This window comes from Apteryx rowi, unplaced genomic scaffold (assembly GCF_003343035.1).
Source record: "Apteryx rowi isolate R43461 unplaced genomic scaffold, aptRow1 scaffold_257, whole genome shotgun sequence".
In the NCBI taxonomy this organism is placed as follows: Eukaryota; Metazoa; Chordata; class Aves; order Apterygiformes; family Apterygidae; genus Apteryx; species Apteryx rowi.
The window spans coordinates 526,979-542,426 of NW_020448941.1; the positions used below are offsets into that span (position 1 = coordinate 526,979).

The 15,448-nt window shown below is 38.6% G+C and overlaps 1 protein-coding gene across 3 annotated transcripts in view; it reads left to right on the forward strand.

The window, feature by feature from the left end:
• Positions 1-309: 309 nt before the first annotated feature.
• Positions 310-15,448, forward strand: part of CASK (calcium/calmodulin dependent serine protein kinase) — a 237,354-nt gene continuing 222,215 nt past the window's right edge. For all 3 annotated transcript variants that reach the window (XM_026067255.1, XM_026067256.1, XM_026067257.1), the window contains exon 1: positions 310-426. In XM_026067255.1, the coding sequence (XP_025923040.1) occupies positions 368-426 (59 nt within the window). In that variant the 5' untranslated portion in view covers positions 310-367. The remainder of the gene's footprint in view (positions 427-15,448) is intronic.

Genomic DNA, 15,448 nt, shown 5'->3' on the forward strand with positions numbered 1-15,448 from the left:
GCTGGGGAGTAGTCGGCTGAGAGGGGGAGGGAGGGGGGTGGGGGGAGGAAGAGGAGGAGGAAGGTGGGGTCGCGGAGTGTGTGACACGCGCGGGGAGCGGCGGCCGCGGCCCGCAGGAGGAGGCGTCGGGAGTCCCGGCGCGGCCGTGGGAGCCACCGGGCGGGCGGCGGCGCCCGAGGAAGGTGGCGGCGGCGGGAGCGGTTGTAGCCGTTGGGATTTACCGTGGTGGTGGCGGTTGGCGCTGACCGGCAGGGGAGCGCGCCGCGCGGCGGGGATCGTGCCCGCGGCCCGCCCTCCCGGCCTCCCTCCCTCCCCCCTTCCCCGGGGCCGCTGCCGCCTCTCGGGCTGATCCCCCCCCGCCCGGACCATGGCCGACGACGACGTGCTGTTCGAGGATGTGTACGAGCTCTGCGAGGTGATCGGCAAGTGAGTCCCGCGGGGAGTGGGAAACGGGCAGGGTGAGCGTGTGCGCGACCGAGCAGAGCGGGGGCGGAGGCGGCGGGGGCCGCGGTAGCCCCTTGCCCGGCCCCTCCCGCGGGACTCGGGGGAAGAGGGATGCTCTGCTCGGCACCCACCTGAGTCGCCGCCAGTGAGTCCGTGCGGGCGGTGGGGGTCTGCGTCCCCCCTTGTGCTCGTGGTGGTGACATGACAAGTGCGTTCTCCCCGCTGCCCACCTTTATTACATGGGAGGCGGAAGGGGGAGAAGTGACCCGATGATTCCTCAGCCACCATGATTAACCACCTAACCATCACTCAGCCTGGCTGCAGCAACCACTTCCCACCCCTTTTCTTCTCCTCCCCCCTATATCCCATTCCTGGCACACCCATCAATGATCGCCTATTGGGGAAGGGAAAGGAAAGGTATCAGCTATGGATCCACCTATCCACTGGGCGTCTGAATATTTGTGCGCCAGGTGTTGCGTTTTTTTCTTTTCTTTGCTGCATAATAACCAGGTTGTTAGTGGCAGTACTAGTGACACTCAGGTACTGCTCAGTTTCCTTGCAGATCTTTCTCTCCACCCTCATCCATGTGGAAATAAAGATGTACTGGACAGTAAGAGAACTTGGCCTTTTGAGTCTTATTACGCAACTGCTATTAAACCGGTGTTCAAGGCTTATGTCAAACGTAGGAGTTGAGGTAGTTGCTAGCATTGGCCAGCTGCTCGTTTTGGGTCACCACTTTGATCGGTGAATGAAAATGACAGTCCAAGCATCAGTCTTTGAATAATTTCACCAAGAAAATGAAGAGAATCCCAAAAATCAGAGGGCGAGCAAGAATGAAAGCTGAAGTCCATTTCCCCTCCCCCGCCATTTGTTGTGACKGCCTGGTTTTGAAATCTGTTCTGTGTTTATTAGTCATCTTTTGTATATCTTCTGTAGTTGTGCTTGTGTTGCAAATTGGACATGAGAGGTGTAGCAATATTGTGACTTCCTAATTTTCTGTATGTTTCTGATTCAAAAGCTGAGATTGCTGTGGAAACCTTAATAGTGATTCCGTTCTTGGGTGTCTGCAGTTTTTTCTTCCTGACAATGAATTTTATACGAATAATTGTTTTGAATTTAAACAAAGAATTTTTCTGCCTATGTTTTCTTGTCCGCTCTTCACCAGTATGCTTTTTGGTTGATATATCAAGAGCTACCTACTTTCCAAGTTAGGGCTAAAAAAATATTCTGGAATTAATCTTTTCACAGAATTATACTAAAATGCTGGTTATGGACTTAGCAGGTTACTTTGTCTGCAAAAGTTTCAGCACCTGGTTCTGTCATTTAACAATGCATTACCTTTCTGTTAACACAACCAACTTTCCAAAATACTGAGCTGCAACGGCCTTGTTTGCTGGCATAAACTACAAATGATTGCTCTAACTTAATGCTAGTGATTGATGGGGAGCTTCTGTAGCAGAGAAACAAAACTGTTATTAAACATGTTTTGAAAATAATTTTTGGCACACTTATTTCACAAGTGGTTTTATGCTAAACACTGCAGTTCACATACTGTATTTTTTTTGTGCCTGATTAGTGTTAGAAAGAAGGTATAGTGATTATGTTTAAGGTGACTGTATATTCTTTTAGAGAATGGATCATTCACAGGGGTCCAAATGTCTGCACATTTCAAAGGGCTTTTTGTTTTATGATCAGAGAATTTTGAAGAGAGCAGAAAAGCTGTGAGTTAGATATTAGCTACAGAAGTTTCCCATGAAATTTAGGTAGTACAGATAACATTGTGATGTAAATTGATCTAACAAATATTAAATCAGAGTAGCATAATGATGCCAAGAGCACTGTGGCAAAAACAGGGTGGATCACCAAAAATAACAGCAGTTATGGTGTGAAGGGTTGATAGCTCATTGTGATTGCTTAGGTTCTTCTGCAGAGATGTCATGAGTCCTCTAAAAACATTTAAAATAAATATATAGTATCATATACAGTTGTATAAGCAGTATTCTTGTTTTTTTACAACACTATGTAGGTGACTTCCTAGGGACCATGGATGCAAAGTCTTTATTTAGTGCATGATTTCACGTAGCACTTTGCTCATCTTTAAGCAACCTGAGGAAAGCTACTGTAAATCTGCTTTGAATTGCTACATATGCATCTTGCTAAACATCTTTCAGTGAAACGTCAACTAAATGTCTGCATGTTTCTGTGATTTATTATTGATTGATACAGTAATTCAGTTCTTGCAAATAGCATATCTGGCCCTGATTTGCGTTTCAGACGCATGAAATATTTAACCATGTGTAATTTATCTTTCCTAAATAGGTAGTTACTACTGTCATTTTAAGTAGATAGAAAGGTATTTTCATAAAGGGTGTGGGGAAGAGATTTTAGGATGAATATTCAGTCATATTATAGTCAAGCTTATAAGAGAAATACCTCAATTCCTGTTCTGTTGGCTTTAAAAAATAAGTCATCTCTGTGAGATAGTGTCTGCTAGGAAACTATGTGGTCCAATTTGCTGAGGCTTATTTTAAACTTTAGATTAATAGTTTTAAATACAGTAAACTGATCCAATTGATGGACTTATTTTATATAAACACAGTGACAATAGCTTTTGTTGTGCTGGAGTGTGTAACAATTACAGTATAGTAGTATGTGAATGAATTGACTGAAATGACAGAATGATAAACTGCTTATTACATGGCATTTCAGGTGTTTAAGTTCTCTAAGCATGCATTTTTCTTTTTGAATGGGTACAGGAGAAAAGAGGGGCCAGGAGGAACAGAGGGAAACTTTAATTCATGTTTCCTCTAGAAGAACTTTAAGGCAATCTTAATTTGCCTATATTTGCAGTATACCTTTCCGTTTCTGAAAGCTATACAGAGATAAAAATTGGAATAATAAACTCAATTTCTTGTTAAACTTTTTTATACTTAAGTGGTATTCTTTGTGATGCTAACATTAGTCATGTATTTTTACTATACTAGATCTATTGCGTTCTAGGTTAGTGCCTTTCTTCAGGCTTGGCTGACACAAACACCTTTCAAGCAAGAGTAAATTGGGAAGTTTCTGTATTACCCTTAAAAAAATGTCTTAATGAATCTTGGGATAACAGGCTGTGATATAAGACGCAGGCGTGCCATTTTTTCAGACTTGCTTGAGGATAACCTTTGAAGAGTCTCTCCCTGTGTATTGATTGAGAAGTACACAAACGAAAATATTTAACCCTTTCATAATGTTGATCATACAGTGCCTTAGATTCACAGTTTATAATAGTTAGGTGTATTTTGTTATTTTTGATTAGAATTTTTAATCAGAATGCATTTAGTAATTCATAAAATTTAGTGGGTATAAAGTTAAAACACCTTGGATATTCATCTGATGTGAAAACTGTCCTAAGTTTATTGTAGCAGCTCCATGTACATATAGCAGTAGTTTTCTTTATGCCAAAAAGAATGTCTGTCTTTAATTTAGAATAGATATAGTTGGTATTGAATCTAGAAGACTGAAAATTGGCTTTTATGGTAGGGATAGTTTTGTTTCTAGTCCTTGTTCTGTTTATTTCCTGTTACCTGCTTTTGACTTATGCACCTCTTAAGATTCATGTTGACCTGCGTTAGCACTGGAGGATTACCATAAAGACTGTCTGATCTTTCTAACAGTAGAATTGCAGATTGCTTTCAGAATAGTTTTTTATAGTGGTATGCCTCTATCCAAATTCTTAAATTGTAAATATTATGTGATAAAATTCATAAAAGTTCTGTGTTAAAATGGGTATTGGTTGAAATTAAAATCATTTGTCTATGTGCTAACAGTCACTTAAAACTCTTTAGTTATGCAAATTTTTGTACTTTTTTTTTTCCATTGCTGGATCATACATGTGTGGAATTGTTGTGCACAGTAGTAGTGGAATTTTTGGAATTTTTAGTACGAAAAAATAACATGATGATAGGTGTTCATACTATTGAAATTTTCAGGATGTTCTTTGCAACATGACTGGGTTCAGAGTAGTCCTTTTCTGCACTGCACGCTGAGGATTTTTGTTTGTTTTTTATCCCTCCTTCCTCAGTGATGGGATGATTCTCTCTGCTTGGCCTCTTCATCTTGTAAGAGGAGCTAAAGTGTCTAGAGGTTGGAAGTGTTCTTGCTGTCTTCTCTAGCTTCCCAGCAGTGCAGAAGTGTGAGGGCAGGGGGAAGGAAGTGAGGTCTTTGGGCGGGGAGTGGATAGGGGATTTTTTGCATTAGAGTCTGGAGGCTAGTATCTCAGTAAAGTCAGACATGAAGAGGATTGTTGTAATTCCATCCTAAGCTGTTACCTTGAGATGGAGATGCTTTAGATTTATGTTCCAGTGAGGGAATGAATAGGGAAGGGAGAAGAGAGCTCATGGATTCCTTGTCCAAGAAATGTGCTGATAACTTTAAGAATTGTGATAACAAAACCATATAGAAATATTTTGATGCTTTCGGTGATACTGTTCATCATCATTGCCTCCATTTTCTCTGCTGGCGAATGAGAATATTGTTGTCTCCCACATGTGCTTTTCTTCTAGAACACTGCTGAAGTTTTGAATCTCCTGTAAAACTGATGCAAATAATTTATGGGTATAATTTTGACAAACCAGATGAAAATGTGAAACAGCTGCAGTATGCACTCACTGTTTGGAAAGGAGGGAGAGGGAAGGGAACTTTTGGGGGATATGGAAAGTGATTTGTCTAATATAGCTGTTGAATTTCTTACTACTGTTTAAAATACTAGTGTACTAACAAAACATATTCCCAATTATTTTCTATGTTAAAGTAAGTGTTTAAGATGAACAGATGAACAGGTTGTAATGAATATTTAGCTCAAACATGAGGTCATAGTCATGTGTCTTGCTTCAGGAAACTAACATCAGATTATTTGAAGTGTCTTGTTGCTAGAATATCTATTTAGCTAAGGTACCATGATACAGGTTTTAACTGTAATATTGACCTATCTCTGCCTATAAAGTTCTCCCCAACTGTAACTAGAGTAGAATTATACTACTTGCAAAATACAACATGTTAATAAGCTCCCTGCTTTCCACTTGTTCAGCTTTTTCTAGTGTTGTTTTGATAAACTGCTGCATTCTTGCATACATCCTCATGATGTAAACAAGAGGGCTGCAATGACTGGGAAATAGAGGCTTTTTAAGGGGGGACTTTGAAGGAACTTGATTTGATACAGGAAAATGCGAACTGAGGAACATTGCAAGAGCTTTGCAAATATATTTTTGTGTTTAAACACTCAATAGAAGGCAGCCCTTGAGGGTAAGAGCAGATAAGCAAATGTGTACAAACTAGTCCTGAGTAATTTTAGGCTGCAAATTAGAAGAATTTAAACCAATTTACTACCAAGATTCTGGAGCAGCTTTCTATGAGAAGTTGTAGGACAAAAAGCTACCTTGTTCTGAAGAATTGCTGAGTTTGATCCTTTTATTAAAATAGTATGAAACTTTGTTGCCTTCAGTAATTGGGGCTAGGCTTTAGGATGCAAGTGCTGTCTGATAATTGTTTCTCTTCACAATGCTTCATTTTAATGAAGGATAAGGTAATATTAGGAGAAAGACAGACCTATGTATTATGTCAACAAGCACTCTGCTGCTTAGTCCCCTGTCTGATACACTGGGCTTTTTATAATCCCTTGTATAGATGTCATGATAATGAAGGATAATTGAGCAGTATTAACCCTAATATGGTATTTGCAAAGATCACTTTTTAGAGACCTGTAGTCACGTTAAATGTGCCATCTAAAAAATGTTGACTTTGGAATTGAAAGTGGTTAGTGTTGAAAATATATATTTTATGCTGAATTATGCAGTTAATTAAAAAAAAGTTTCTTATTAATTCTGCTTTTTCCAGGGATGAGTAATATTTTTAACATACAATATGAAAAAATATATATGCTTGACCAAAATTCTCATCCCTAGTCGTTTCAAAAGTTAGACTGATCCCTTCACAGAATCACAGAATCGCTGAGGTTGGAAGGGACCTCTGGAGATCATCTAGTCCAACCCCCCTGCTCAAGCAGGGTCACCTAGAGCACATTGCACAGGATTGCGTCCAGGCGCGTTTTGAATATCATCCCTTAAGACAGTGCACCAGTTGGCTAATACGCCCAGCAAAAAGAACCCCAAGAAACCTGTTTCATTTCTTTGCATGTATCAGATAAACATGTAAAAAGATACCGAGATAAGGCCAACCAAAGCATGGGAAGAGAGAGCCTTCACTTCAACTTATCTGTAAACTGAACTGTATTTTAGTTAGTTCTTTTACTAAACTTCTGCCATATTCAGAGTGAATTATGGCATTTCTTGGGAGATGTCCATTGGTAAAAGGAATGCTTCCCTTCCCAGAAACAGAAACACAGAGTTTCTGGTGTTTCAGTTACAACAGTGTTACTAGTTTTTAAGCCCTTTTCTCATCCACATCTTTGCTTTTCTAAAATAAAAACAGCTGAATAAGAATTGGAATATTTGGAGCTTGATACTTTCTTACTACTAGATGTTTTGACAGCAGGAGAAGGAAATGTTTCTCCTAGATTAGATTGGTTTTCTAGTTGTTTCTCTGAAAAGATGCCTTTTCTTTATCAACTCTCTGCTGGCTATGATAGGCCTCTATATAACTTGTAACTTGTAATTCTTCTATATGTAAAAGATAATGAAAAAGTTTGGGTTGGCTGGAATCCAAGTGTAATGAGAAAGGAATTATGATCGGAATGGGCCTTTTTGCCTTTAGAAACTTTCAAAAGTACTTTTCTTAAGAATTTAGTCTCCCGTTACCTGTAGGTTCTTATACCATGGCTTTAGTATCTGAACAGCAAGAGACTTACGTTCATGCGATATTTGTTTTCCACCTTCTTCCCCTAGAAAGTGGAGTGTGGTATCATGTCATGGTTGTTTTGTGTATGTGTTGTCTTTTTAACTGTAATGGTATGTTCATTGTGAGATAAGAAGGTATGAAACATTCATCTTATTTTGGGGGGCTCTAGATGGTAGTGATTTTTCATCTTATTTTTGCAGCTCTAGATGGTAGTGGTTTTGCCTGTGTTTTACAGTCATTGGTTCCCAAAGGATTTCTTTTTTCAAGTTTCTCGCAGGTCCCCATAAATAATCTGTTGGGCGATCTTTAACTATAGTAAGTTTCATTATGCTTGAGGATTAAAACTATTGACTGCTATCATACTCTTCCTAGAGTCTTAGGCAGTTTGTTAGTTATCCTGAAGCCAGACCATTGGCTATTTTGAAGGTGATGGAAGTCTTGAATTTCATTCCAATTTAAGTGGAAAAGCTCTATAGAAATGCTTACAGTAGCTTGTATTGATGGGGAAATGCATACTGCAGCTTTCTGTAGCAGTTTGGGGTTTCTGAAGCTGCACTGGTTTCATAGCCAGATATGCATTAGTGTAGTACAATTAAAAGGTTATTAAAGTGTGACTATCTGAGGCCATAGTATAGAGTCTTCAAGCTAACAACTTGATCTTAGTAATGTTGCTTTTTGAAAACATAAAGAATTTGAATCCAAAGGAATTATCCAGTTATTAATGTTCCTTACCAACTCTGTGAGTTCTTAAGCTTTTTCTTTCTGTTAATCAACATCATGTCTGCTTTGCTTGGGTATATCTTCAGATAATTCTTCCCCTTCCATGGTCTGACCCTGTCCATTCACTAAACCTTGCTGAGGCTTTAAGTGGTGAAGAAGAGGTAGATTTGAGCATCATTTGTAGATTGGTGGCTTTGAGCGTGTGTCATCTGAATGGTTTGCCTGGGACTGCATATAGCTGTTGAGAAAGAATTTTGTTTATGGTTTCCTTAAATACAGGGAATAAATTGTTATCAAATGAGTGACCTGGATACTGAAAATACAGAAACTGGTGGAGGAAAATGGAGATGGTAGTCTCAGTCTACTGGGCAGAGATAGTCAGTTAGTGGAGGCTCAGTGGCAAAGGGATACCAAATGGATAAGGGTGTGTCTCTCTTGGTTAAAACAGGTCTGTTCTTTTTCTTTCCTATGACATTGCTGGTTCTGGTTATTCAGGCTTTGCTGTTAAGGATATAATAAGCGAACTTTTGTTGACTGTGTTTAGAGCTCAGTATTCTTAGTATTGATAACTAGGTCAAAATAAGATCCAGGATTTGATTAATTTTGAGTGGTGGAGTGAAACTGTCTTGTGATAGTCCCACAGAGAGAAGTGAGGAGACTGCGTTTTGGGGCTTTTGCATTGCAACCCTATTAATATGCACTGAAGTAACCCAGGACAAGGTGCCAACTCTTACTGTTTCCGAAGCTGAGCCCTTTTTATGAATACTAAAGTGGTGTTTTTTAAATGAGCACAGCATCTGTTTTAATTCTGCTATTAGATTAACAAGTTCAAATGTTGTCTTTGACACGGATTTCATTTGGTAATGCAAGAAATGCTTTCTTGTCCTCCCTAGGTCCATGGTAAGTCAGGCACTCTGTGGGAATGAGATGGATTAACACAATGCTAGTATTGTTATCCAGTCAAGTCTTAATACAGGATAAATTTAGGAGTACAAGGACCGATGACTATATCTTGTCTTGAACAAAGATTCGCTATATTTCAGACTCCTAACAGTCAGAATTTAATACCAAGATTCAGAGAAAAGGTGTGAAAGAAAAAGAACAAAGCAGTTGCAACCTTTGGGAGGATCACCTCTGTCACTTGAATACCATTATTGCTAATGTAGTCTCAAGAGATAAAGGTGACCTTTCCTTGATTAAAACAGCTTTGCTTACTTTCACACCTTTTGCTGGAATAGAGTAAGATGGGGTAGGTAGAAAGTTACTAGTTCCTCCTGTCTTTTATTGCAATATTGAAGGTACACTGAGACTGTGTTTTCTTTCCAGGCTTAGACTTGTCAGAATTTTTATATTGACTTAGCCTTTTCAGAAACCAATGGTTAAAACAGTATTCACCATGTGAAGACAATTATAACTTATGCATAGTTGTTACACACTTAAAGTATTCTTTCCCCTTTCTTTGAAAATAAGGTATGTTGATGTAAGAGTTAATTTTTTAGTTTTATCTTTACTGGATTATACTAGCATAGCTATTTTGGTAATTCATCCCACTGAAAGAGTATAACTGTCTAAAGGAAAACCAAACCCAAAAAACTCACAAAGTAAAACTGCACATTTCCTGTAGTTATGTAATACTGGAAGAGAAATGGTAATGTTTCTTTGGTTTGGTTGTCTAGCACAGTGCATGATAAAGTAATGCTAAAACACTAGCATTTCTCCTGTTAGTACAACAACTCTGATATTCAGGAGGAAGGAAACATTTAGGCTACAGAAAATGCTGCTGCTTTGACAGAATTCCATTTAGACATCTTTCCTGTGCTCTTAAATGTTACTTTGGTTGCAAACAGTCCARGTCTATTCATTGTATGCCCCTTGGGTTCTATATGTTTTCCTTCCCCCAGAGGTTTCTAAATAGCATTTGGTTAAATAAGTTTTAACTTGGCTACTTTATCTGTTTTTTTGGCTACCCAATGGCATGTCTAACTGTTCACAGGTGCTCTGATTTCTTTTTTTGGCATTTAAGCAGTAAGTGGTCACTTTTGGCATTTAATACTGAGTAAATTTCTAAGGGTATTTGGATTAAGAGAGCTATAGAGAGCTTGTCTATGAACAATTTTTTTTAAAAGTAAAAGCTAGGGCTTAAGTCCTATGTGGATATTTATTCTGGTTTAAAAGGTATTCTGTTTCAGTTTAGTTGTTTAGGAAGCATTTTCAGCTAAGCTGAAAAACTGGTTTTATCTCAGTGTCATCTCTGCTGTAGTTGACACGGTTAACAGTTTGGAAGGTGGTTCAGATTTGAAAGTTTTTGAGCCAAAGAGTTCTATAAGTAAGGAAACATGTTTTGGCTATAGTGATGCTGAGCCTTCTCAAGTACAGTGGCCTCTTTTTTTTCCTTTAAGATGCTCAGAACTGTATGTGGGATCTGTCTTTACTCAGATGCCTCTTTATGTGGGTACACTATCCATTTTTCTGTTGAGCCTTCAAGATTCCTTATGGGCTTTCCCAATAGTTATAACTATAGAGCTGTCGTACTGAAACATTACAACCTGAACATGCTGCTTTTATTTCACATAGTGGATGTGGTCTTCAAAAAAAAAAAAAAAAATCCCTTTACTGTTTTCCAGTTCACTGCTTTTTGTCACCCTGAAGCTTCACCTCAGTTTCTCTGCCATTCTGATGGAGTACTGTCTTGCTCTTTCCAGCAAAAAAAGAAAAAAAAAAAATTCATAGTGCCTTTTCTAAAGGGAGATTTCACTTCTCATATGTGCAGTTCTTTTGTCCTACCAAGATCTTCAAGCATGTTTCTCTATCTTCTTTATTCGGCCAATTTTGTTTTGGTGAGAGGGTCCATAAGCAGAACCTTTGGCTGCATTCCTGATGTTCTAGCTTTGAGAAGCCAGCAGGAAGGGTCACCTATTACTTTACTTTCCATCCTCCTCCAGGGAAATCCTGCAGCTGCTGCTGCAAACTGAGCTGCCAGCTGCCCACTTTTCTCCTTTTATTGGCTCCAGATGTTCCCCATTTTGAACAGYGGGGAACAATTCTGAACAGCAGGAGGGCAATGATTTACACTCAGATTAGAGGGATCTATTCACCTATAAATGGGAAGGATGGTTAAGAAGCAATGGAGGTATTTTTTTCTCCCTTCCTTCCTCCCCTCTTCCCACTTACTTTTTAGGGAGAGATGATACAGAAGGTGGGGGTGAGGGTAGCTTTGGAAGATGAGAAGAAATTTAGGAAATAATGTCTTCCAGCTATAGGATCCTTTCTGTATCAATACAGTAACTTTTCCCCCTTAAAGTACTGAATGATAGGGAACAGAGCAGACTTTCTGTGGAGCTCTTTAGGTTTGCCAGGCTTGACCTGGAACCCARCCTATTTGGTCCTGCAGGATTCAAACAGGTTGAGAGCAAATATCTGGCTGTGGTCAGCACAGGTCTAGCTGTACAGATCAGCTAACAGGGGCAGGAGTTGAGGTGAAATCTAGCATCTCCATAAATTTTCCCACGTCCTAGCACTGGCTGTGGCAGCCTCTTCAGGTATTTCATGATTCCTGAGGGAGAGCTGTACCAAGTTGTAGCTGGTCTGTAGATTCTATAAACATGGTGGTAGTAGCCTCTTTTTCTTCTTTGTGCACTGGTATCCTGCACTGTAGGAGTACATAAAAGTGKGGTTTTGTGATGTGAGCTGAATTAAGCTGCTCAAAGAAGAAGGTCTTGCTCTTTTTCTGTGCTTCTGTTCCCTGCTGCATGAGCCACCCTTCCTTTGTGTCAGCCTTAGCGTTCATCTGATCTGTATAAGCCAGGTGCGCTAACTAACCCATCCAAAAAGTGAATACTTAATTTTTTGCTGTTTTTGCTGGCCTGAGTTGGTGTACTCTGCAGTCAGAGCTAGCTCAAGGTAGAAGGCTTAGGAGTGGGGGAGAAAAGAGCTGGGTGTGCAAGGATCCTGCCCACCTCTGGCAACAATGAAGTATTAGGTTAGGCCATATCATGAAATGTTTTCTTGGTGTTTTTTTTTTTTTTTTAAAGCATGTTTAGCTTTTTCACATAATAAGCGTGAAGACAGCCCAAAATCTCTAACTGCAACAATCTAGAAAACGGCAAGGAAAGGAAAAAGAGTGGAAAAATAGATATTTTTAAACTGTTCCTTAATTTGCAACTTTTCCCCTAAAAAAATTTTATCACATTCAGTTGCTTTATGTTCTTAATTTGTTTGTCCCATCTCTCTGTACATGTAAACATTCTCCATAATTAAAATCAAGCACTGATTTTATGTCAGGACCTGATCTCATTCAGGATACACACCGAATGCCCAGTAGATTCAAAATAAAGTTATGAAGGCAGCTGCAAATCTCGTATTTTTATTCTTTGAATATTTGAATCAAAAAAAAAAAAAAGCTTTGAAGCACCTTAGCTTATAACGTGGTCAGCTTTATAGATGTTTTTCAAGCGTGCATAAATTTTGTGGGGTCCTTCAGGACATAAATATTAGCAGTTGCAGGCATAGCCTGCAAGACTGAACCTCAAGCATGCTTAGTGTTCATAAATGAATCTACTTTTAAAGAAACCATATCTAAATCTGTTACTTCTAGTTCTGCTGTGATTGTGTGCAAAAGTACTGATAGCGTAGTTAAGAATATTTTCAAAATTTTTTCCTGAGCTCCCTTTTTCAGATTTTTTTTTGTTATAAGCTTGAATTTAAAATATTTTGTAATGATCAAAAACTTCTTTGGATTAAAATACATGCTTTTTTGAGGGAGCCCTCTGTGTTAATATATCTAAATTAAGTTTGGATTGAAAAAAAACTGGCTTTGCTTACAGAAAACATTTTCCCTTTACAGTCCCTGTGCCAGACAAAATCTCTTCCTTGCTTGTGTTCATGCAAACATCTTCATTCCAGACCTTCAGCATGACTGAGATCAAAGCAGCAAAAGGAGCTTTCAAAACTGAAGGTCAAACAGAATCGTTATGTTCATTTGCATCTATTAGATTCAGACTTTTTTCCTCTATGGAAAAGATGATTACCTGTTGGCTGGATTTCTCAGATGTTCAGTCCTTAAACTTCAACTGTCTTTAACAGCAGAAATAAACAGGGTGCTTAAAAGTATCAGGGGCTCGTTCTCTAATCTTAGATCTCAAGTGTTTCACTTTTTTTTTTATCAGTTGCAGACACTTCCAGCTGGAAAGTATTCAATACTTCTAGCTGTTATTGAACCAGGATACTACTTTAGCTTGTGCAGACATACCTTCTGTTTCAGCTTCTTAGTTTTAGTTGTTTAAAGTTTTAAGAAATAGGAACTGTCTGCTCTGCTGGTTAAGAATATTTTCAAATATACTGTTGGCTGGAGAAGTAGGTTCCTTGCATCATATGTATGAAATATTTAAAACCCTCAGAAGAGGGACCAGAATTCGGGGGGAGGGAGAAGTGGTTTTTTTGTTTTGTTTTTATTTTTTTGTTAGTGAGTATGGTTATCATGGATGCTCTTTTTCCATTCTCAGTGATCCCATAATAAATCAGCTGGGAGTGCTGAACACCTTTGTTTCCCACAGCCAGGTGAGTGCTACTTCAGGAGCTGTTGGTTAGGGGGAGGACTTGGACATGGACACCTCTATTTCTAAGTGAATATTCTATGCAGAGATGAGTGAGTAGCAGCTGCTGCGGCACTAGGCACAAACCAATAGGTTCATCTGAGAATGGGGTCCAGTTGGTACCCAGGCAAAATAAGCAGAACTGTTGGTCTGGATATTCTCCTAGACTGGCTTAGTCGTAAGATACTGAGCTATTCATTGCTGTTAATGTAGAGTGCTTTTCAGTATGTCCAGTTACTTATGTTTTACAGTTAAATGGCAAACTGAGAAGTGTAGAGGTTTAGAGTATCTGCAGGGATGCAATCGGCAGAGAGGGGGGTGATGGTGATCACTTTGTGAAACTTCTGTGATTCTTACACTGAATGTTTGTTGCTTTTGAGAATATGACTTAGGTTCCTATATTACTGAGGTACTTTTTAAAAAATTAAAGTGTTGCAGAAGGCTGAGTTCATAATTGCCTTTCTGGTAATGAGCCTACTGGAGCTTTTTCAGTACATGTACAGTTGCAATGCTGAGGAAAAACATGAAACTAATACCTCCCTGAAAAGTGGTTCAGATATACTGCTGGAACATTGAGAAGTCAGTGGTGACTTCTGCTTATATTGACACATGATTTAAACATGCATATTTCACTGAAAGCCATTGTAAAATGTTTTGTTTCTGATATGTGCTAAAAATTACTCTGTGAAGTCATTGCATTTAAAAAATGCTTGCTGTGGTTTATAGCTGTTCTTTCTAATGGGTTTTCCTATTTTTTGTCATTGTCTATAAAAGGAAAAAAGTAACCTGAAAGGTTTTAGTGTTTTGAACAAGGATATAAGAATTATTTAGAACTTTTAGTTTTCATTTGACTTTCTCTTGYTGTTCAATTGATAGCTTGAGACTTTGCTGCCATCTCTAGTTTCTTGAAGAAATTCGTCTTGAGCTGTTATTTGGTTCTTCATTTTCATCTGTACTCTTAAGACAAAGACAAGTTTTGGCTGGGTTTTGTGACTGATTGCTGTTAGAAGAGTTTGTATTGTAAAGCCTGTATCARTGAAGAAGATAGCTGTGTCCTGTGTTCATTTTCTTTAGAAAGCACAAAGGAGTTTCTCTGAAGAGAAATATCTTGTATTCTTTCTTGTCTTGTCTTCAGATTCATCTGTAGCTGTTAAGCCAACTTTTAGAACTTTTTGCTTTCATTGTACTTGTTAAAAATTTATAAGTCATGCTTATGTTACTGTTCTTACTCTGATACCATGCCTTGAGTTTCTAATCTTTTCTATTTTCTATAATTTTAAAAGACACTTCAGAAATATTTTATTTTTGCAGATAAATATACTAGCTTATACCACTGTTTGTTAGACTTCCTCCTTCCTACTCCTCTGAGTGTCTTCAGAGTATTTGGAAGGGAAGACAAGATTATACTAGATCTGACTCTGCCTTCTCTGATTGGTTAATGAATGGTTAATGAAATTATTTTTAAATATTTTTAAATATTTTATTTAAATATTTTTTTAAATATATTTTTTTCCTAGTCTCTTTAATATCAACATTTTACTTCCAGTTTGAATCTCAATATACCTTAATGTTTTTGTAGTCTTCATAATTATGAATATAAATAAGGGTCTCTCTGCCAGTTTTCATTCTTTCAATATTTCTTTTCTATTATAAAGCTCCTCAGTAGCTCTGTCAAAGCGTCTTTCAGGCTTACCCCCCCACACTTGGCCTTCCATTTCTTTTTTATATCATCACTTTTTGTACATTGCTTCAGAATGCATGTTGCTGGCGTACACTGAGATCTTGTTTAGTTTCCTTCAAATCCGCTGGTCTCCTGACAGACTGTAGGATGTCCACCTATCAGAATTTTTCCCCCG